Here is a 24,832-nt window from a genome sequence, read left to right on the forward strand (position 1 = left end):
GAGCCATGGCCGCAGAGCGTGCGCGTCCGGAGCCTGTGCTCCGCAACGGGAGAGGCCACAGCGGTGAGAGGCCCGCGTACCGCCAAAAACAAAAACAAAAACAAAAAAAACTGGCTGGGCCTGTGACTTGCCTTCATTAATAGAATGTGGTGGGAGTGATGTTGTGAGAGTCTTGGAGACTAGGACTCAAGAGATGATACAGCTTCCCCTCTTGCTCTCTTAGAATACTGAGACCACCATGCTTTAAGGAAGCTCAGTGTTATGGCTTGAACTTGTTCCCCAAAATTCGTATGTTGAAATTTTAACTTTTTTTTTAACATCTTAATCAGAGTATAGTTGCTTTACACACATACACACACACACACACACACACACACACACACACACACACACGGGGAGAATGCCATGTGAAGATGAAGCCAGAGATGGGGTGATGCTATGCACCAAGGAACACCAAAGATCACCAGGAAACCACCCGAAGCTGGGAGGGAGGCAGAGAACAGATTCTCCCTCACAGCCCTCAGAATGAACCAACCCTGCTGACACCTTGATCTTGGACTTCTAGCCTCCAGAACTATGAGAAAATAAATTTCTGTTGTTTAAGTCACCCTGTGGTACTTTGTTATGGCAGCCCTAGCAAACTAATATACCTCTTGTTCTCCAATAGGTTAGACTGTTTACATTAGCTTGCTAGGGCTGCCATAACAAAGTACCACATATTGGGTGAGTTAACAGAAATTTATTTTCTCAATGTTCTGGAGACTGTAAGTCTGAGATCAAGGTGTCAGCAGGGTTGGTTTCTTCTGAGACCTCTCCTTGGTTTTGTAGATGGCTGTCTTCTCCCTTTGTCTTCACGTGGTTGTCCCTCTGTGTGTTTGTGTCTAAACTTTCTCTTTGTATAACGATGTCAGTCATACTGGATTAGAACCCACCCTTAGGGCCTCATTTTAACTTATTTACCTCTTTAAAGACCCTATCCTCAAATACAGTCACTTTTTGGGGTACTGGGGTTAGGGCATTAACATATGAATAGGGAGGTGGGTATAATTCAGCCCACAAGAGGCCAATGGAGGAGAACTGAGACAGCAGCACCAAATGCCAGATATGTGAATTGCCAACCTTCCATCTCAGCTGAGTCTCCAGCTGAATGCTGTTACATGAGTGAGCCTAGGTGAAATCAACAGAATAACTATTCAGACAATCCACACAATTGCAAGAAGTGATAAATCGCTGTTGTTTTAAGCCACTAGGTTTTGGGATTGTTTCTTATTCAGCAATAGATACCTGAAAGAAAAACCCATTTCACAAAAATCTAAGCCAGGCTCAGTTTCACTACACTAGTTAGTGGTAGGCTACATGTTAAATGGATTGTTTAGTCAGCTATTTCATTATTACCATAGAAAAGGGGTGGTACTAATTTATTAATTTAAAATGAGTAGATATTATTGCCACTAGTAACATATAGCACTTTGCCAATTGTTTGAGATAGTCTCTTAATAATTTATAGTTTTTGTTTGTTTGTTTGTTTTTGTGGTACGTGGGCCTCTCACTGTTGTGGCCTCTCCCGTTGCGGAGCACAGGCTCCGGACACGGAGGCTCAACGGCCATGGCTCATGGGCCCAGCCGCTCCACAGCATGTGGGATCTTCCCAGGCCGGGGCACGAACCTGTGTCCCCTGCATCAGCAGGCAGATTCTCAACCACTGCGCCACCAGGGAAGCCCAATTTATACTTTTTTAATCAAAGAAATATTGAATCATAGACCCTTGAGGCTAAAAGGAACAACAAGAGGTCATTTAACCCATCTCCTTATCTTCAAAGAGAATGACTTATTCTATGCCAGCCAGATAAGAATCCTCCTCACTGTCATCCAAAAAAACTTTGAAAGTGTCGATCTGTAAATGGAACTGTATTTGGCACTCTATAGGCCTTCAAAGATTTAATACAACAACAATGCAGAGACAAACCATACATAAAACCCAAAGTACTGCATGTGCAAACAGCTTTAAAAGAATGGATAAAAAGGATACGGTATGTACAGGCAATGCTTGGACATACTATGGCTTCATTTCCATACCATTGCAATAAAGCAAATATTAAATAAAGTGAGCCAAATTTTTTGGTTTCCCAGTCTATGTGAAAAGTTATGTTTATACTCTGCTGGAGTCTATTAACTGCAATAGCATTGTGTCTAGAAAAACGCCACAATATACAGACTTCAATTAAAAAATACTTTATTACTAAAAATGCTAATCATCATCTAAGCTTTCAGCGAGTCAGAGTAGTAACATCAAGGATCACTAACTACAGTGGCACAGTGGTTAAGAATACACCTGCAGGGGACACAGGTTCAAGCCCTGGTCTGGAAAGATCCCACATGCCGTGGAGCAACTAGGCCCGAGCGCCACAACTACTGAGCCCACGTGCCACAACTCCTGAAGACCACACATCTAGAGCCTGTGCTCTGCAACAAGAGAAGCCACCACAGAGAAACCCGTGCACTGCAACGAAGAGTAGCCCCCACTCGCCGCAACTAGAGAAAGCCCACATGCAGCAGCGAAGACCCAAAGCAGCCAAAAATAATAATATAGATAAAATAAATAAATTTATTTAAAAAAAGATCACTAACCAGAGATCAACATAACAAATATAATAATAATGAAAATAATAATGAAAAAGATTGAAATGTTTCCAGAATTACCAAAATGTGCTACAGAGACACAAAGTGAGCAAACACTGTGGGAAAAATGGTGCCAACAGACTTGTGTGATGTAGGGTTGCCACAAACCTTCAATTTGTTAAAAAATGCGAAATCTGTGAAGCTCAATAAAGCAAAGTGCAACAAAATGAGGTTTGCCTGTATATACAACAGAATTTTATTCATGAGAAAGAAGGGAATCTTGCCATTTGTAACATTTGTGTTAAGTGAAATAAATCAGACAGAGAAAGAAGACTACTTGTATGATATCCTTTATATGTGGAATCTTAAAAAGCCAAACTCATAAAAACAGACTAGAAAGATGGTTAGTAGGGGCTGGGGGGAGCAGGGAGCGGGAGGAGGATTGGTATTGGTCAAATGGTACAAACTTCCAGTTACAAGATGAATAAATTCTGGGGCTCTAATGTACAGAATAGTGATTATAGTTAATAATACTGTATTACATACTTGAAAGCTGCTAAGAGAGTAGACCTTAAATGTTCTTACCATAAAAAGAAATGGTAATTATGCGCCTGCTAGAGGTATTCGCTAACACTATGGCAGTAATAATTTTGCAGTATATAAGTGTATCAAATCAAGGCACGGTACACCTTAAACAATGTTATATGTCAGTTAAATCTCAATAAAGCTAAAAAAAGGGTTGGTTGGCCTGGGGTGACCCAGCACTGGAGACTACGGGCCCTTTGGTGGGATTGATGGCAGACTCTGGGAGGGCTCACGCCAGGGAGTGCCTCCCAGGGCTTCTGCAGCCAGTGTCCTTGTCCCCGCGGTGAGCCACGGCCACCCCCACTTCTGTGGGAGACCCTCCAACACTAGCAGAATAGCACAAATGATTGCAAAATGTGGTAAGCTTCATGATATTGGTCTTGGCAATGATTTCATGGATATGACACCAAAAGCACAGGCAACAAGAACAAAAATAAACAAGCGCAACTACATCAAACGAAAAAGCTTCCGCACAGCAAAGGAAACAATCATCACAGTGAAAAGGGAATGAGTGTCGCTATACTGGGACCCACGTTTCAACATTTGGCAACAGATGTGAATCGCAATATCAGCAGTCTTTCTCTGATTTTTGTGGGCCGTGACTTCGGATATTTGGGTGGCTCTGTGATTGGTGGAGTTCTTTTTGACAATATGAATCATTTTCTTCTTTAGGGGGTGTCAATGTTCTCTACCACAATTGGTCTTTATCTTGTTCCATTTTGTAAGACTGTGGTGTTACTGATTGTCATGATGTCCATCTTTGGTGTTTCAACTGGCATTCTGGATACAGGTAATCCTACTGGAAATAAACCCAACAAGGAGAAGACAAGCATACAAAACCCAGGGACATTGCTGGATATGTGCTGGCCCATAAAATGGTATAAGTTTTGTGAAAATTGTGAAACCACAAAGCAGTCTCAATAACTGATGACTAGTTTAAAAGTTTCTCTGTTTTATATAAATATATAAAATAGAAAGGATAATAAGAACAAAATAAAGATTAACAGGTATAGAATTCAATGCATTCCTCCCTCAGTAAAAAATTTCTGTACTTGTACCATAGAATAAAACATTGAGTTAAAATAATAAATAAATAAATAAAAATAAAGCTAAAAAAAGAAGAAAAATGCTACATATGAAATTACATTTTTCTTCCAATTTATCTACACAAATATTTTGAGCCCATGTAGATAATATAGACAGAGATTAGCATAACTATACAAGCATATACATTATACAGGTAAAAGAAAAGATTTTGAGAAACATGACAGGTCCCAAATATTTGAAGGGCTGTTGTGTAGAAGAAAAGTGAAATTTATTCTATGTAGCTGTTGGGTAGAACTAGGACCAGGGGTGAAACAGATGGAAGTTTCAGGGTGGCATGTGTCAGTTTACCTTTAGGAAGAACTTTTTGACAATTAGAACTCTTCAAAATAAATGGGCTCCCTCACTGGAGTTATTGTGCAGGGAATTCCAGAAGATTATCCTAGATGACCTCTAAGGTTCTTTCTAACCCTATGACATTGAGCCATATGTCAAAATTAAACGCATTTGGGGGATGTAGAGGGAGGGTAATTGAATTTTATGGGCAAATAATTGTTAACCAGCTGTGGTTGTTTTAGGTATGGACCAAGTAGAGTACAGGGAAACTATTACGTCTCCATGGATAAGTCTGAGATTTTCCTAAGAAGGAGGCAGGATCTGAGTAGAACCCTGAATACTGTAAAGGGAGTCATTGGGCACCATATTGGGGAGAATCTGAGTATTGCAAGAGTCAGAGTTAAAAGGAAGACATCCTAGAAATAGGCCTATTGGATAAAACATATATGCCTGCTATAGAAGGTGTGGAGATTTGAGGAACAGGAGCTGATGAACATTAGGCAATTATAATCCAGTGTATCCTGGAAAATAATTTTGAAACATCACGTGAAAAATTTAGACATTGTACATGATGAAGGGGAGGGGAAGCACAGTCAAAGCAATGAGAGGAAGGAGTATTTTTGTTTTAGTGAGTTGCTTGGTGGGGAACCTAGAAAGAAAAGGCTAGCGGCAGGAGAATCTAGCAGAGAGATGATCTGAGTCTAAATGAACACTGTATCCATATAGACATAGAGAAAGAAATCCTGACTAATATGGGAGAAAATGTAAGGATGTGGCAATAGCCTGGAAATCCAGATTGGTAAAGATAGGGATCAGTGAAGCATTGCTTACCAGTTCCCTGTTTCTGGAAATAGTGGTATTACTCCGATTATAGGGAAGGTAAAGATGATGAGCATCTATGTCTTCATTGTGCCTTGTTGGTGTTGATGATGGGTTTGCTTTTGGGGGCCATCCCCTGGCCACTGCTCAGGTGAGGCTGTCCCTGTGCTACTGTGCACCATCCCTGCTCCTTTTTTTCATCTGGTTTCTGCACCTGCCTGGAGTTCACAGCTGCCCTCATTTCAGCTTGAGCTAATAGTACTTGGGATTGTTTTAAATGTTTTAATCGTTTAATTGTAATTCTCAGGTGAGTCACTTGGGCTTGGTTATATTGAGATGAAATACTGTCCTGCACCTAAGTAAGTAGATTTCTCCCTGGTCTATCAACCGCCCCTCCCCCTCATTCTGAAAATTCCCATTTCACTTTGAAAAACATCTCCACTTACAAGATATTTGCTTTAGTCTAGGCAGGATCTTAAGACTCTATGGTAGAGGAATCTTCATATGCTAAACAAAGGTAATATTTCACATGCAATAGTTCACATGTGCAGGTAACTGGTGATGACCAGGTAGGAATGACTAATAAAGTGATATATGATTCCACCTGTTTTTATTGGTTGATTGGTGTTTTTGTTTTTAGTTAAATAAAGGTGGCAGGTGGTGGATGGGGGCTCACATGAATAAATACTGTAGAATTTGTTCTATTATCTAAAAATATACCACTTGAAAAAAATTAGGCCTGGAAAAGTTGATGGATTTCTGAAAACATTACATTTTTTGTACTAATAGTAAGTGCTTGTATGACGCTTTTTATATGCCAAATACTGTTTTAAGTGCTTTATGTATATTAACCAATTTAATTCTCACAACAGCCCTGTGAGGTAGGTACTGTTGCTATCATCATTACTTCACAGATGAGGAACTGATGCACAAAGAGGTTAAATATTTGTCTAAGAGCAAACAAATATTGAGCCCAGTTTTGACCTCAAGCACTTAAGTGCCTCCCTTAACCACTGAACTATACTACACTTACCCATTACATACTATGAAAGAAATAGAGAACCCAGACCATTATCCCCCAAATTAAATTCTCTCAGATAATAAAAATCAAACAACAAACCAAATCATGGCTCTGTGACCACCTTTATCCCTTGTCAATGATTTTTTTTTTCAGTAGTTGCAACACTTCAGGAATTAAAAGGAAAAGACAAAGTATTTTAAACACAGGAAAACTTTGACCAAATGGAAAATTCACATTGTATCCAGTGCTAAAGCATAGTGTTTCTGTTCCCATTTGGTGGGCAATTTCAGTTATTTCTGGTCATACCCTGGATGGCAACGGAATAATTTCAGAGCACTTTTATAGTAGTGAGTATTAATGGTTCATCTAAGGTCAGCCCGGTTCTATGAAAGACATATAAAGGAGAGCTGTATCCACCTTTTTCCCTGAAATTTATCTTCCCAATGGTTGTTTTGTTGCTTCTTTGCAATAGCTCCCACATCCTCTGCTTTAAAGCAGAATTTCAGTGTGGTACCTCCAATAGTTGATGCTTTTTATAAAGGAAATAGGGAAGCTAAATGAATAGCTAAAGAATAATTATCAAGTTCTTTGAGAATGTAAAAAACTGGATCAATATGAACATGCAAGAATGCTCAGTAGGGGGGAGATGATAAGTGAATATTTATACATATATATGTATGTGTGCGTGCATTAAAAACATTTCTCTTCTGCCTGAGTCACTGTCTTCAGATAACATAAGTTAAAGATAAGTTCTCATTCAGAAACAGGGTCAAAGGTAGTTTTATTTTTCTCCTTTGTCATCAAAGGAGACCTGACCACGTTGCACTATATATAAAGCATGCCGGTAAGAAGATTAGCTTTACTGTCAAGCAATGTTAAGGGTAACAGAAACACACGTGGTTACACAGTAAAGGAGTTCAAGAGGAATTCATGGTAATACAATATGAGGAACCGGGTCATAACTGCTTCTCCAATGAGGCTGTAGAGTGCAGACAACCGAGGCGAGTGCAACTTAACATTATGAAATAGTTTCAAAAAATTACAATGAAATAATGTACCTTTTTATTATCTTCATGTAAATTTTATATCATTTATTTTTGCCTGTAGGTCGGCTTGATGACGAGGGTATTTAAAGGAATTCTCCGGGGCATTTTAGGGAGCCTCACCTGGATGGCAAGCACCAAACGCCTTGTGCTTTTCTGTCCCAACAGTGCCTGCTAAAGAGCGAGCTGTGCACCTGGGGCGCTAAGCGCGACTGATTGATTTGACAGGTGGAGGTGGGACAGGGAAGGCTTTAGACCGACCAACCCTAAAAAAAGGCGGTAGCATGTAGAACCGAACGTGGGAGGGGTTGGCTAAGGCGGATTCGGATGTGGGAGGCCGAGGTGCCGCGAACGAACCGAAGGGCCGAAAGACCTTAAGCAGCAGCAGACGTGCCAGTGAGGTAGGTACGGGGACTGCGGGGGGCGGGGGCGAACCCACCCTCCGAGGAGAAGGGGGCGCGCGGACGGGCCGGGCCGGGGCCGGGGCGGGGCGGGGCCGCTGGGAAGCCCTCCCTCCCTCGGAGTAGCGGAGGTGACTGGTCGGGTGAGGGGCGGGAGACGCTCTGTCCCACGCTCTCCCAGTGCTCGGTGGTTTAAAGATGGCGGCGGCGGCGGCGGCAGCGTTGAGGGCGCGGAGCCGCGGGATGGGGAGGGAAAAGGAGAATCTGTGAGGCGTCGAGAGGCAGCGCGGCGGCTGCTGTGAGGAGTCGGGTGCGGAGACGCCGGTGGCCGGACCGTTTAGGGCCGGGGCCTCGAGTGGGAAGGAGAGGCCGGAGCAAGCGCCTGGAGCCGGAGGCCGGAGCCGAGGAGGAATGTGACCACGGGTCGGCAGGGGCGCGGGAGTACGCAAGTGCAGGGATGGGGCAGCAGGTGGGCCGCGTCGGGGAGGCTCCGGGGCTTCAGCAGTCGCAACCCCGCGGGATCCGGGGCAGCAGCGCAGCCAGGCCCTCCAGCCGCAGGCGGGACCTGGCGGGGCGCACCGCAGAGGCCGGCTTCAATATCTTCACCCAGCACGGTGAGTGTGTCCGGGAGCAGGCGTGAGGGCGTGGGGGAGGCCGGAGGTGGGGTTGGGGCGGGGTGGGAGGCAGACAGGCAGCCCTAGGGGGTCGAGGGGTGGAGGGGTGCCCAAGAGTGGGGGCGGAATCTGCTGCCATCTGGGCCAGTCACGGGAGGCGAGTCACACCCCTCCCCCCCTCCCGTCTCCAGCCTGACTGGCAGCTCCCGGGGGCGGAGGAGGAAAGAGAAGTGGTCTTAGGGACCTTGGATGGACTGTTTTCTGCCCTGGGACGCGACTGTGCGTCTCGGGGAAGACGGTGGATAGTGTTCTCAGGGGAGAGAAGGATGAAGGGAGGTGTGAGCTCAGTCCAGGTGTTAGTATAAATCGGTCGTTAGCGAAGGGAACATGAGTTGTGCCTCGAGGGATTGGGAAATAGGAACTGAATCTCAGCAGGTAGTGGCCTATGAAGTATATATGTATAAATCAGGCCAATGAGCAGTGTCAGGAGAGTGAACAGTGCCCTGAAATACCCTTCTACGGGAAAGATAAGGGTAGTATCTTAGCACTTCGAATTTCTTTTTGTTTTTTCAAACTGGAAATGAAGGGCTTTGCCAAACCATCCTTTGTACTGCTCTTTTGAGTAGGACACATTACTGAGATGGCTGGCAGGGGTTAGAGGTTGGTGGGCATCGTTAGGACTTTGGATACAAACGAGTTTTTCTTCCTACCAGGTGTGTGTATATATATATATATATATATATATATATATATATATATATACACACACACACACATAAATACATACTTACATCCTCTATATGGTCTGGAACCTATTACTTTGGCGTCATTATCAAGGTATTTTTAAAACAGTTGTCTCCAGACTCGTGATCATGTACTCCAAGAATTTATGTATCTTTATTACTGTACTAATGTGTTACTCAGAAATGTACACAGAAACAGAATTTAAGAAAGGATGAGATGAAAAAATAAATATAACAAGAGTTCTAATAAATTTTTTCCTGCAGCCCAGTGGATCCTTTTGCACTTCCTCTGAGATGCACCCACACCACTTTTGAGGCCACTTGTCTAGAGGAAGGAAGAATGGAGAAGGGGGGAAAAAACCAAAATTAACCTTCATAGAGTTGAGATACCCTAAGACCTGAGAGAGGCTGAAGAGATAGATGTGACTTCTGTGTAAAGGACTGGCTAGTTGAGGTTGGATGAGAGGTAGCAAACTGGACTTTCACTGAAGAGGCATATGGAAAATAATAAAAGAGGGTATTCTGTGCTGCATAGGTAGGGACGACAAGGAAGGAAAAGAAGTGTGAACTATTCCTCAGAAATGGAGTTTTGGAGGAACTTAAGACAAATGATAGTATGCAGAGAAAGAGATGAACCTTAGAAGCTGTGGCTGCTAGGTGAGTTGTATCAGAGTTCTGGGTTTGGACTTTGTGAACAACCTGAGTTTCCTAATGGAAGATGTATAGGTGGTTTGGGCCATTCAGGAGTTACATGTCTACTCTAAAAGAGGTGAGTGAGCTTCTCTTCCAGGTATATAAACATTTTATGAAGGTGCCATATAAGTTAGTCTGTATCGAAATCACTTCCTGAAACATAGGAGAAAGAATGGGTAAATAGTTTTCAGGGAAGAAATGATCCAAGTAGCTTTGCTTTGTGGGAAGTGTTAAGTTATGTATTAAAGTTGGCCCAGTAGGTAATGGTGATCCTCTTCCTCTAGCATCTATTCAGGACGTAAGATTTTCTGAGAAGGAGGAGGTCATGAAGAATGGAATAGGAGATTTTAAAGAGTGAATAGGATTTGGATCTATGGAGCAAGAAAAAGAGGGCAGGCTGTGCAGGAGAAACAACTGAAGTGTGAGCAATTGAAATGAACGTAATTTGTTGATGGAATAGTGAGGGGAGACATCTGTCATGAGTGAAGCAAATCCTCCAGGAGTGAATCCTAGAGCAAAAGTTGCAAGAATCAAGTTCTGGTCTTGGCTCCACCTGGCTGGGTGATTTAGTCACTTACCATCTTTGGGTTTCTTTATCTGTTAAATGTTGGATTGGATGATTTCTAAGGTACCATCTGACTCTGAAGATGTTATGATTCTACTGATAATTGAGAAGCAGTGGGAAGAAAACTTTGAATACATTGGGTTATGGGCTGGGTTAATGAAAATGTGGCAGAGGAGTTTATATCCATTTACCTGATTGGTTAGTTTATAGGCTATGTAAAGAAACCCAGGTGTGAGGTGCTGAAAGCCTTGGCCTTGGGTGGAGGCAATGGAAACAGGTGGGGTGAGTTTGAGGGATATTTCATGCATTCAACAAAGAAAAGTTTTTTGAGCACCTATTATGTACTGGGCCCTGGGGATGTTGCTGTGAGTATAACAAGGTCCCTGTCCTTGTGGAACTTAAGGATTTTATGATTTGGTTTAGAGGATGAAAGAAGAGAGGACGACTTTGGAATACTTAGGAGGCATTCTGCCTGGATTTGAAACCTGGCTTGACTGCTTATTTGTGACCCTGGACAAGTTATTTAACTTTTTTGTGCCTTGGATTCTTCATTTGTAAAATGGGAATAATAAGAATACCTGGTAATAATAGTACCTAGATTAATGAGTTAATATGTACAAGGCACTTAGAATAGTGCCTGGCATGTAGTAAGGGCTAAATATGTGTTGGCCCCGGCCATTACTACTACAACTACTACTACTATTAAAAATAGGTATGAGTTAAAGATAATAAGTTTTGAAATTGGCTGTATTGACAAGTTTGGAAGTTAGAAGCTGATTGAAAGGATGGGAATAGGGTAAGTTTGTTGCCAAAGACTAGTATGTAAAGAATAGAATTGGCAAATAATATAGGAAACAAAGGTTAAGTGAGCACTGTTTTTAGACAGATGGGTGTTTATAAACTTCTATAGCTCAGAGTTTCTCAACCTTGGCAGTTACTGCCATTTTGGGGTGGGTCGTTCTTTGTTGTGGGGGTCTGTCGTATACTTTGTAAGATGTTTAGCAGCATCCTTGGCCTCTGCTCACTAGATGCCAGTAGCACCCCTTTCTGGCAAACTACCCCCCGCCCCCAGCCAGTTGTAACAACCAGAAATGTTTTCAGACATTGCTAGATTGCCCCTTGGTGAGAACCACTGCTTAGAAACATGATAAATTCTGGTTTGAATGAATAAATTCAATTAGATTCAAAAGCTTCTCTGTGGACCTGTTTGACATTTACACAAAAAACCTGGCAACTAGTGTACAAGCCAGTGTCTTGAGTTTCAGTATTGAGGTATTAGCACATAATTTCATATATGAAAGTTAGGTTTGACTGTTGAGTTTATGTGTAGGTTTAAATATAGATTAAATATTGTACGTAGTCAGTAAAAATGTATGTACGTTACAGAAATGGGTTTATCAGAGTCCATGATTTTTTTCTGTAGATAAAAGAAATGGTGTTTTCTCATTGAAAATGAGAATTATTTTTATTAATATGTGAGTAAGTTGTTATAATTTGCTTTGGCAAAAATGCCTTTTGTGAATGTAATTTAGAAGGAATAAAAATAATTGAGCTGTTTTTTGGTATGAAAGAGGTGAGTGCTGTGTGATTTTTCTGAAATCTGCTATTGAACCTTTTTGGTGAGCTGATGTTTTGTGACTAGTAATCTAGGGTTGAATACTTCCTTGTCTTTTTAATATCTGACATACATTACAACAGTTGAGTGATTTCACTTCAACTTCACTTCCTTCTCTCACTCATTTGCTGTAAATGCTATTAAAAATTAACCTTAAATTGTGAAGTTTTGAGTAATAAAACTTCTCCCTTAAACTCATCAGTTTAAGTGGTCTGATTTCTTTATTTAGGATTTGTAGTTCATGTTTTAGTCTTTGCAGAATGAAAGATGTCGGCACCACAGGTTGAAAACGATACTGTAGAAAAGAACAGGAAGGCTGTTTCAAGGGAATTTTAATTATGGTGACTTAGTATAGTGGCTACTGATTCTTATGAGAACCAGACTTTTAAAAATAAATCAGCCGTTAGGTTTTTGTTAACCTCCAAATCTGCGTAAGTTACAGGTATCTGGGTGTGTCTGTATTTTTAGAAAAGTGACAAAGTAATTTGTGGTACAGATTCTTTTATCACAGCCCAATTGACAGTAAGGTCCCAGGTAAATTTTGAAGTCTGAAGTTTCTCCTTAAGGGTCTTAAACTTGCTTAAAAAAGAAAAACCAGGGGCTTCCCTGGTGGCACAGTGGTTGAGAGTCCGCCTGCCGATGCAGGGGACGCGAGTTCGTGCCCCGGTCTGGGAAGATCCCACAGGCCGCGGAGCGGCTGGGCCCGTGAGCCATGGCCGCTGAGCCTGCGCGTCCGGAGCATGTGCTCCGCAGTGGGAGAGGCCACAGCAGTGAGAGGCCCGCGTACCGGGGGGGAAAAAAAAAAAAAGAAAAACCAGTATCTTTCCCCCTTGCAATTAGTATACTATATCATTTTTTTTTCTCTTCACTCTCTCTGTCAAAATCAGTAATGATGGTAATACTAATTTATATTTGTGTAGTTTTTTTTGAGTTTATGAACACCTTTTATGTCCTTTATCTTATTTGATCTTTACAATTACAGTTGGCCCTTGAACAACATGGGTTTGAACTTTCAGGGTCCACTTACAGGCGGATTTTTTTCAATAAATATGTACTATAGTTTTATCACGGTTGGTTGAATCCACAGATGCCAAACCTGGATATGGAGGACCACCTGTGAAGTTATAAGAGGATTTTCGACTTCGTGGAGCGTCGGTGCCCCAACCTCCAAGTTGTTCAAGGGTCAGCTGTACTCTGAAATAGGTGGGGACAGATATGAATCTTCCCATCTTATAGATGAAGAGTTAAGAGAATTAAGTGACTTCCCAAGGACATATAGCTGTTAAGTTATGGGCCTGAAACTAAGGCCTTTGTCGCCAAATCTTGCCATAGTGTAGAGATTTAGAGAACGTGGGTTTTATTTTATTTTATTTTTTTAAATGCTTTTTTTTTTTTTTTTTTTTTGCGGTACGCTGGTCTCTCACTGTTGTGGCCTCTCCCCGTTGCGGAGCACAGGCTCAGCGGCCATGGCTCATGGGCCCAGCCGCTCTGCGGCATGTGGGATCTTCCCGGACCGGGGCACGAACCCATGTCCCCTGCATCGACAGGCGGACTCTCAACCACTGCACCACCAGGGAAGTCCAGCATTTATATTTTAAGTCTCTGTTTTGTCTAAGTCTCTATTTTTCTCTCAAGTGACTCTTGATTATTAAAGGACTTTCAGAAAGCAGCAAAAAGGTAGGCAAGTTTTAGGGATCTGAAATCACCTTAGACCTGCCTTCCTTGAGGGTAAATGTTATCTTCTTAGAATAATTTGTCTTATGGGTCTTTCTTACTCTTTTCATACTGGTGTTTTTCTTCCTTCACAGAAGTTGAACTAGAAACACAGGCCAAGGCATATGTAAAGTTTAGGTTGAGACCTCATTCTAAGCTGGCACATTTGTTTGTTAGTTAATATTTTATGATTTTTTATACTGTAATCTCCTTCATCTGACATCCTTTAAGAACTTTTTGTGCCTGCTTGTATTATTTTTACCTCTGGTTATAAAGTTTCTTGTTAAAAGCATGTTTTAGTAGAACTTTTATATTCTTAATTTTGTGAGTCAAATTGGGCTTTTTCTCATATACTATGTGTATAAAATTTCAAAATACATAATGTTAACCTCATCAGTCTTAACAGATTTCTTCTGGAATAGATAAATTTGGAGTGTCACTGTTGATACTTTACCAGATCATATAGAATCGTCCTCAAACTTCAGTGTGGAGACCCAGATTGCTGGGTCCCACCCCCAGAGTTTCTTATTTAGGTCTGATGTGGGATTCGAGAATTTGCATTTTTGACAAATTTTCAGGTGTTGCTGAAGGCTGCTGGTTGGGGCCACACTTTGAGAACTGTTGGTAATGTGAGATTAAGAAGAGTGGTGGATCAAAAGTAATTCAAAGATTGTCAGTTGTCAGAAAACTTAATGTATTGACTGTTCTACTTAAAACTGGTTCAAAAGTCCATTTGTTGCAAGTCTAGTGTCCACATGCAGGTGTCCACTGTCTTATGCCACATTTTTTTGCGGCAGGAATAGATGCTTTGGCCTCAACTTTTTTTTTTTTTTTTTTAATCTCTAAAAGTTCATATGTTGAAGGTCTGTTGAGAGGTGCACTTTTGAAAGAATCTTGTGTCAGGGAAAAGGGAGGTAAGACACAGAGTTCTGCTGACAGACTTAGAGTGGGCCTTAGTCCCTGGAAGAAGCTGTGAAGAAATAATTGCCACTTATTGAGTGCTGTGTGCCAGGCATGTTCTAAGTACTTAATTGCAGGGTTTTTTTCACTTAAACCCCATAAAACCTTGCTTGCCCAAATTGAAAAAGATAAGAGACCAAAGAAATTGGGATACCTATTTGTGATTCTATAGTTATGTGTGATGATACCTAGTTACCTTTTGGGGTTTGTGTATATGTACATATGTATATGTATGTGTGTGTATATAGGAAGATGTTTTTAGTCTTTTTTTACCCTTTCTCTCTTGAGACCAATGATGAGGGTTTCAGAATGGTAGACCAGGGTTAGATCTATATACTTACTCTGTGGCTATGGATTGAGACTTAGATATTATGGCCTAACAAATGGAGCAGTAGGTGCTCACAGTGCAATTTGAAATCTCATGGTAATGTTGAACTGTTGGTTTAACCTCTAGACTTAGTATTACTAATATTTCTTATTTAAAGACTTTTATATCCCCTACTCCCTGTCGATAGATTACAACTCTCCTTTTCTCCTTGTATTGGAATCTATGTAGCCACTTAAAGTGATCTATGTAGTTTATTATTGTAATATGCAACTTATAAAGACATTTCTTTTTCCTTTTTAGGTAATATGATAGAATTAAAAAACTAGTTTAACACTCTAGAGTATTTTCTGTGTTTCTTTATTCAGTTATTTTACAGTAATTGCCTATGTTAATATCTGAGAATTTTTAGGTATAATTTAGAATTGCTGTCCAAAAGAATGATGCTGCTTAAGTAGATATTGATGAACACTCTCATGAAACAGTTAATAAACTAGTCTTGTTTTGTGTGTCTGTGTGTGGGGAAGTGTGATATTTTGTATGATAACTGTTGGTTACTAATCTCTGCCTTTTGGGGTTGAGGGCATAATTTCAGTATGTAAATTTGTGATCATTGTACTAATTAGAATGATTTCTCAGTTTAATTCTTTTCTTTTTTTTAAATAAATAAATTTATGTATCTATTTATTTTTGGCTGCATTGCGTCTTCATTGCTGTGCACGGGCTTTCTCTCGTTGCGGCGAGCGGGGGTTACTCTTTGTTGCTGTGCGCGGGCTTCTCATTGCCGTGGCTTCTCTTGTTGTGGAGCACGGGCTCTAGGCGCACGGGCTTCAGTAGTTGTGGTGCACGGGCTTAGTTTCTCCGCGGCATGTGGGATCTTCCCGGACCAGGGATCAAACTGTGTACCCTGCGCTGGCAGGCGGATTCTTAACCACTGTGCCACCAGGGAAGTCCCAAGTCAATTATTTTCAATTGAACTTTCACTCAAATAAATGCACAGATTAATGCACATTAACTATAATACTGTGACAGATTTAATTTTGGTTGCTTAAAAAAATGAGACCTATATTGAGCTTCTTCTCTGTCTTTGCTTTGTGCTGTAAATGTGCTAAGTCTATGGTGGTGGTACTGTGGGCTCCTCTGTAGTGAACTCTGCCAGTATTGGCTTTTGATCCAGCAGAACACAAAGCTCAGCAGGCCCAGGCAATTTATATTCCCTGGTTTGCTTTTCCAAGGAGAGGGAGGGTTTAGAAAACCTTTCACTTGATGTGGTCAAGGTCAAAGAAAATGTTCTGTGGCTTAGTATAATATACAATATGTACATATACAATTTTGTTAACATGTTCCTTTCTCTATGCTAATTCCAGCAAATTAAAATAACAATACTGAGTTAGTACTAAAGATTGCCACTTAGCATTTTGTGGTTCCAGATAATTACTAAGAAAACTTGGTAATTTTCTTAGGAAAACTTAAACATTTTCCTAAGACTAGCAGTACTAACAGGCATAATTCATATCACCGATCTGTTTCTTATAGGAAAGAAAGGTTGACACTTGAAGGTTTTTGTTATAGTAGCTTTCTTTTATTAATGTTGAAATTTGCATTTTTAAATTATGTAAAAATATATAAAGAGGTATCTCAATGTAAAAAAAAAAAAATCAGTACAGAAGCATGTAGATTAGACATGAAAGTCCTCTTTGATGTTCCGACCCATGATCCATATTCCCTTGTTAGAGGAAACTACTGTTCATGGTTTGATATGTTATCTTCCCAGAACTTTTTATGTATTTACATTTATGTGAGAGCACATATTAATACTTCTCTTGCCATTTCATAAATGCAAGTAAATGCATTATACTGTATGAATTTTTTCCTCCCAGATTTGTTTTTTGCATTTAATATGTCTGGAAGACCTTTCTATGCCAGGATGTGTACATTTCTCATTCTTTTCAATAGCTTTATAGTGTTCTGTGCTCTTGATATATATTTTAACCATTTTGTTTGATGTTAACCATTTTCTTATTGACGAATATTTGTTTACAAGATTATTAAAGATCTCCTGTTTTCCTCATATTTTTTCTTATTACCAGCTTGAACCTTTCTGAAATTTATATATACATATTTGAGATTGGAACCAACTTAATGTTTTTCCATTGTACTAGTAATTGAATAGTTCATCAATTTCCACTGCTTTGAAGAGCTGTATTTCTTATATATTTAATTCTCAAATGTCCACAGATCTTTTTAAAACTCTTTCCATTGTTCCGTTCATCTTTATTTCTTCCTGTACGTTGGTAACATATTTTAATTATGGTAACTGTATTACAAGCTTAAAGTGTATATGTTTACCTGGGTAGTTCCCTATTATTGTTTTACTTTTCAAAGTTTATTTGGATGTTATTGCATATTATATCTTCCAAAGATTCTTAGGACCAGATTGTTAAGATTCAGAAATCTTGATGGGATTTTGATAGTGATTGTATTGAATTATAGGTTAATTTGAGGGTGAGTTGACATTGTTGCATTATTGTGTCCTTACATCTGAGAATATGGTGTCCCTTTGCCAGTCTAGGTCATCTTTGTGTCCTTAAGTAAAAGATTTTCCATTGGTTTCTCATTGTTTTTGGACATTTCTTGTTAAGCTTATTGGTGGGCTTCTTAAAATTTTTGTTGTGATCATAAGTGTAATTCTTCTGCATTACATTTCCTAATTGCTTATTGCTAGTATATGAGTAGTGATTTTTGTTTGTCAGTCTTGGGTCTGGTTGCCTTACTGTATTCGTATTGCATCTAATCATTTTCCCTTTAATTCTCTTTCTAGGAAGGCAACCAGATTTTCTGTAGTAGTAAATTTCTACCAACGTTTTTATTTTCTTAAAACTGATATTCCTAGAGGCCTCTTTTTTTAAAAATAAGGAAGAGTTTTAAGCTGTTATTACTATTCATTCTTTATCACACTTCTATACTGTAAGGCGTTTGGTTGGAGGAGGCATGGTGGAAGTAGGAGTGGGTTGCAGGGAGAGAGACCGTCTATCCTTTTTCTTAATGAATTCTGGTTACTATTATTGGTGGTAACAATACATGTTTTGTCCATTTATTTTCTACAAAATAGCTAAGGTATATATAATACATATATCTAAAGTATATATATAATAAATGTGTATATATACACATAAATATCACATATATATTATTAAGTGTACTTTCAGAGAAATTGCCTGGTATATTTTAATATGGCAACTAGAGAAATTGTTCCTCTACATTTTGCATTAAGAAGTGTCATTGGTGACTAGCGTCTAGACTAAAGCATACAATTTATGTTTTTGCACTGGGGAATAGTAAGTTTGGTAAATACATTCCTAATGTTGACAATTCATAGTCACAGTGCTACATCAGTAGTTGAGACCTCTGAACATTGATTTTTGGTAAACGTAAATCTTTTAGCTATGAAAAAAGGTGTATTCTGTGTATACTGTAGAGAAGTTCCGGATTCTCTCCAGATAGCATCTGGACTTGTGTTTAGCTTCTGAATCAATATATATATTTTTAACTCTGCCGATAATCCATTAGCTAACTCAAAGACCAGATTCAGTGTGGAATGATTAATTCTGTGAAACTGAGAATTAACTTTAAGGAGGTATGAAGAAAGAATATTTTCTTTTATAAAAATGTATATTTATCAGAAGTTAAGTTTCTGATACCAGTAAACTCTGGTCTGTTCTTCAGAAATAGAAATAAAATGTGAGGAAAGCATTTTTTTTTTTAAAGGAAGTATTTCAAACATACAGAAAAGTAGAGCGCATAACAGAATGTCCAGGTACCCGCCATCCAGATTTAACAAATGTTATGTCACATTTTAAAAAAAAGAAAACATTATAGAGACAGTTGAATACCCTTTGCAGAGCTTCTCAAACCCATTCTTCTCCCTTCCTATCCTGAATTTAACACTACCCTGATGGTGTTTATCCTTCCCCTCTACATAGTTTCATTTTATTCCACTTGCAGTTATCTGTAGAGGGTGTGTGTGGGGCAGGCGCCAGTTTGTAGCTTTGTATGTTTGAAAGATTTACGTAAATTCTATGCCAGATGTATCTTGCAACTTTCTGTTTCTATCCTGTGTGTTTCTGAGATATATCCATTTGAAATAATATAGTTCAGTATTCCACTGTGTAACTATACCACAGTTTATTCAGAATTTTTCATATTTATGGTTTCCAGTTTTGCATAAAATAGATGCTTGGAGTTGCTATTTGCTCTGACCAGAAAACTCTTTATAGTTATTTTTATCAGAGATATATATGGAGAGTTTATAAATATTCAAAGAATATGACAAGATTTGAAATGGAAAAAAAAGAAAGCAGCCCCGTCCCTCTTCCTAGGTTGGCACTGTCCAGTATGGCACCTTCTAGCCACATGTGACTATTCAGCAAATGTCCTTTGCCCTTATTGAGAAGAGCTGTGTTAAAATACACACTACATTTCAAGAACTCAGTATGAAAAAAGAATGTAAAATATCACATTAATGTTTTTATGGTGATTACATGTTGACACGATAATGTTTTAGATATGTCAGATTAAATAGATTTAAAAAAATGTATTTATTTATTTATTTTTGGCTGCGTTGGGTCTTTGCTGTGCACGGGCTTTCTCTAGTTGCGGTGAGCGGCGGCTACTCTTTGTTGCTGTCTGTGGGCTTCTCATTGCGGTGGCTTCTCTTGTTGCGGAGTACGGGCTCTAGATGTGCGGGCTTCAGTAGTTGTGGCTCCCGGGCTCTAGAGCACATGCTCAGTAGTTGTGGCGCACGGGGTTAGTTGCCCCATGGCATGTGGGATCTTCCCGGATCAGGGATCGAACCCGTGTCCCTTGCATTGGCAGGCGATCCTTAACCACTGCGCCACCAGGGAAGTCCCTAGAATAGATTGGTAAAATTAATTTTATGGATTAAAATACTTAACCTAGCATCCAGAATATGTAAAATGACATAGTTTTGCTCACATTTGTGGCTTGCATTTCTGTTGGACAGTTCTGCTTTAAATGGTAAGCTCTATGAGAGCAGGAACTTGATCTTGTTCACCACCAGAGTCCATGTGCCTTTAACAGTGACAGGCACAAAGTTGACCCTCAATAAATTTAAATGAATTGATACATTCAACAAGAGAAGGTATTGTTTGCATTGTTCACTTAGGAATATATTATACCTGGCATGTTACAGTGCAGAGTTTATTCCATAGAGGTGCTTTGAGTTTTCTTTGCAGTTACTGATTGGAAAAAAGTTACTTTAAATTTGGCTTAATTATCCAGTGTATGTTTTTCCTTTTACTACCCTATTTTTAGCTTAACTGTACTTTTAAGTCTTAGGATTTCATAATGTTTTCATTCTGTCTTTATCATTATATTTTTCATTTTCTATTTTATTCTGTTATTAATCCTGCTGTTTGGGAATATTCTAATGGAAATCCATTAGAATTTGTAAGTTCTTTGATCTAATTATTTCAAGTTGTCTGTTTCTTGAAATTACTAGCTGCTTCAAAGAGAAAAGTCATCTTGGCCATGGGCTGTATCAGAATGGCTTTAGCTCTGGCAGATTTTCTACCATGCTGTTACTTTTTCAAGTCTGAGGTCATGCTTATCCTTTTATGTTTATCTGTTTATTCTTTTTTCTTGGCAGTATATAAAATCTTTTTATTTTAAAAATTCTTCCTCTTTTTTTTTCTTCCAGTTTATTGGGGATATAATTAACATATAACCTTATCCAAGTTTAAGGTATACAGTTGTTGATCTGATACATTTATGTATTGCAGTGTGAGTGCCATCATAGCAATTAACTGATACTTGCATCAAGTCACATAATTACCATTTCTTTTTTGTGGTGAAAATATGTAATATCTACTCTTTTAGCAACTTTCAAATATATAGTATTATTAGGTATAATCACCATGCACTGTACTAGATCTTCAAAACTTGTTAATCTTATAACTGGAAGTTTGTACCCTTTGACCAGTGTCTCCCCATTTCCCCCGCTTCTTAGGCCCTGTTAACCACCACTCTCCTCTCACTTCTCTGCGTTTAGTTTTTGTGTGTGTGTGTTACGCAGGCCTCTCACTGTTGTGGCCTCTCCCGTTGCGGAGCACAGGCTCCGGACGCGCAGGCTCAGGCGGCCATGGCTCACGGGCCCAGCTGCTCTGCGGCATGTGGGATCTTCCCGGACCGGGGCACGAAGCCGTGTCCCCTGCATTGGCAGGTGGACTCTCAACCACTGTGCCACCAAGGAAGCCCCTGAGTTTAGCTTTTTTAGTTTCCACATATAAGTGATATCATACAGTATTTGCCTTTTTTCTGTCAGACTTATTTCACTTAGCATAATGCTCTCAAGGTCCATCCAAGTTGTTGCAAATGGCAGGATTTCTTCTTTCTCATGGCTGTATAATATTCCATTTTGTATGGTTTTTTTTTTTGTGTGTGTGTGTGTGTATGTGTATCTCTCCCATCTTCTTTATCCATTCATCTCTTGATGGACACTTAGGTTGTGCCCTATCTTGGCTATTGTGAATAATGCTTAGTGAATGTGGGAATGCAGATATTCCTTTAAGGTGCTGTTTTCATTTCCTTTGGGTATAAACCCAGAAGTCAGATCACTGTTCATATGGTAGTTCTATTTTTAGTTTTTTGAGGAACGTCCATACTGTTTTCTGTGGTGGCTGCACCAATTTACATTCCCACCTACGGTGCAGAAGGGCTCCCTTTTCTCCACACCCTTGCCTGCCAACCCTATCTCTCTCTTTTTTTTAAATGATAACCATTCTAACCAGCATGGGGTGATATCTTTTTGTAGTTTTGATTTTCATTTCCCTTATGGTTAGTGATGTTGAGCACCTTTTCATGTACCTGTTGGTCATTTGTATGTCTTCTTTGGAAAAATGTCTATTCAGATTCTCTGCCCATTTTTAACTTATTTATTTTTCTTTTTGTCTTTCTTAAATTTTTGGCCACACTGCGCAGCTTGTGGGACCTTAGTTCCCTGACCAGGGATTGAACTGGCACCCTCAGCAGTGAAAGCGCGAAGTTCTAACCAGTGGACCGCGAGGGAATTCCCTGCCCATGTTTTAACTGAATTGTTTTTGTGTTATTGAGTTGTATAAAATTCTTCCTCTTAAAGCTTAAGAGCTTGGTAGGTAGATGTTTGAGGAGTCTGTCTTAAATGATTATTTCTCAGTCTTTATATCATATACCAACTGTCTTTGGTTTTTGGTTGTCCTTCTAGTTCAGGAAATTTTGACTATTTCCCTGGTTTCCACATTATTTACCTTTTCTGTTTCCTCTTTTGCCCTTATAGATTAGTTCTCATTGATCTTTTTTCTATACCTCACCATTGATTTCTTACTACTGTAAAGTTTCATCAGATTTATTTTTGATTTACTTGTGTTGAACTATTACTCTGCTGTAGTCGATTCTATCTTAGCAGTTTTCTGTGGGTAATGTGTGTGAGTAGGACTCTTGGTTACAAGTAGGAGAGACCAACTCCAGATTATGTAATACCTGGAAAATTTATATGGCGATAGTGGAGGCTCAAGAATAGGAATGCAGCTAGACTGGCCCAGAAACAGGACGTGGAAGGCTGCTAAAAACTCAGGCAATGTTTATTTTCTGTCTCTTGGATTTTGTTTTGTTTTGTTTTGCTGTATGCGGACCTCTCACTGTTGTGGCCTCTCCTGTGGTGGAGCACAGGCTCCAGACATGCAGGCTCAGCGGGCATGGCTCATGGGCCTAGCCGCTCCGCGACATGTGGGCATGTGGGATCTTCTTGGACCGAGGCATGAACCTGTGTACCCTCCATCGGCAGGTGGACTTGCAACCACTGTGCCACCAGGGAAGCCCCTGTCTCTTGTTTTGGCTTCTGTTTGCTCACGTTATTCTTCTCTCTTAGACATTCAACTCATACCATACTTTCCTTCTTTTTTTTTTGTAATCTCTCCTCTGACCAAAAGGATGGTCTATATTAAACTTTAATTTCTTTGTCTCAGTTCCAGATTCCCAGGAGAGTAGCTGTGATTGGTGGTCAGATCACCTCTGTAATATTGACATTTTGGGTTGAATGGTTCTTTGTGTGGGTTGTCCTGTGCATTGTAGGGTGTTTAGCAGGATTGTTGGCCCCTGTCAACTAAATGCCAGTAGCGCTCACCTAACTGTAACAACCAAAAAATGTCTCTAGATATTGCCAGAATCCCCTTGGAGATAAAATCACCCCTGCTTGAGGACCACTGATCTAGAATGTGTTTAGCTGCTCTGGGCCTACCACTGTGTGAGACTGATGTTTCAGGAGAGTCTTTGCGAGCTAGGCAGGTACTCAAAATGCTTTAAGTATTTTCAGTTTTTTGTAACAACTATAAATTAGCACTGTTTTTCATTATTTTTAGGTGTTCTTTTTTTTTTTTCCTTCTTTTTTGCTGTATGCGGGCCTCTCACAGCTGTGGCCTCTCCCGCTGCGGAGCACAGGTTCCAGATGCGCAGGCCCAGCGGCCATGGCTCACGGGCCCAGCCGCTCCACGGCACGTGAGATCCCCCCGGACCGGGTCACGAACCTGTGCCCCCTGCATCGGCAGGCAGACTCCCAACCACTGCGCCACCAGGGAAGCCCAGATAATTACTATTAAAGGGAAAATATTTCCTTAAAAAACTATATGTAAGAGATTACTGATCTACCAGAAATGACTTTGTGTTTGTTCCCTAATCTTGATGTAAACAGATTTTTCACACTTGCAATTCTTGAAGCTTTTGGGTTTTCTAGTTGAGTGCTTTCAATTATAACATCAGTCAGTGCCATTTATAAGCATGCTTTTAATAGCTGTGGACTCTGGTGTTAAGACTATGTGGGTTTAGATCCTGGATTAAATTTATGATTTAGCATACCAATATCTTGACATAGGTAGAAAATAAATAACTTGCATGGGAATACATAATTTCTATGGTCTCTTAGGGTTCTGAATTTTTTATATGTGTCTGTTTCCTCATCTGTAAAATAGTCATGCTAATAGTACCTGTCTCATAGAGCTGTGAGAATTAAATAAATATTGCATGTAAAATTCTCAGAGGGTGCGTGGTGAATGGTAAGTACTCAAAAAGTGATAGCTATTAATGTTTTTTTTTAAGTTGCCTTTCTAACATTTTTATTGGTTAATGTACTTAACAATTATGGTAGCATTAAGGCTGAGATAATCTTGAGACCTTAATACAAGATAGTATATTGTATTTAGGCTTCTTCTGTCCCTTGGTTTAATTCCCAGATTTCAGTGCTTCTGGATATATAGTTAAGTATAATGTATAGTTTTATTTTATTTTGGTACAGTTATCAGCATTCTGTTTGGATATTTCTAGCACTTAGGTCGATCACAGTCTTTCTCTCTCACAAAGGGCACTTTTCTCTCTCACAAAGGTATCATCCTGAAATACCTTTCCATTCATATGAATAGAAAAGTAAGTTGTAGGGGCCTTAAGAAAAAAAAAGGGAGCAGGGAATGGTGAACCAGTGGAGCTAACTCCAGTGGAAGCGTGTGTTGTACGTGTGTACACTGGAGATCATGACACTCCGTCGGTATGAGTCATGGTATGTCTGGGCCTCATGGAAACTGGAGCTAGTAAGCCATTAGAAATTAAGACTGCATACTCCATCTTTCTCTTTTAGGGGCTGCAAGGTTTTGGCATCGTTTTTTGCTCTGTATATCTGTTCAGTTTTCCTTTC

General features: G+C 39.8%; 1 protein-coding gene across 11 annotated transcripts in view; it reads left to right on the forward strand.

Annotated features, from left to right (window-relative positions):
• Positions 1-8,027: 8,027 nt before the first annotated feature.
• The window catches only part of ABL2 (ABL proto-oncogene 2, non-receptor tyrosine kinase), a 136,743-nt gene continuing 119,938 nt past the window's right edge, over positions 8,028-24,832 (forward strand). For 4 of the 11 annotated variants that reach the window (XR_010840114.1, XM_059056240.2, XM_067030924.1 and 1 more), the window contains exon 1: positions 8,041-8,482. Coding sequence is in view for 7 of the 11 variants with exons in the window: in XM_059056240.2 (XP_058912223.1) it covers positions 8,326-8,482 (157 nt within the window). In the remaining 4 variants the exon portion in view is untranslated. Of the gene's footprint in view, positions 8,483-24,832 lie in introns of all 11 variants that reach the window. The other 7 variants (XR_010840119.1, XM_059056179.2, XM_059056200.2 and 4 more) reach the window with 4 other exon arrangements.

Source organism: Kogia breviceps, chromosome 1 (genome assembly GCF_026419965.1).
Source record: "Kogia breviceps isolate mKogBre1 chromosome 1, mKogBre1 haplotype 1, whole genome shotgun sequence".
In the NCBI taxonomy this organism is placed as follows: domain Eukaryota; kingdom Metazoa; phylum Chordata; class Mammalia; order Artiodactyla; family Physeteridae; genus Kogia; species Kogia breviceps.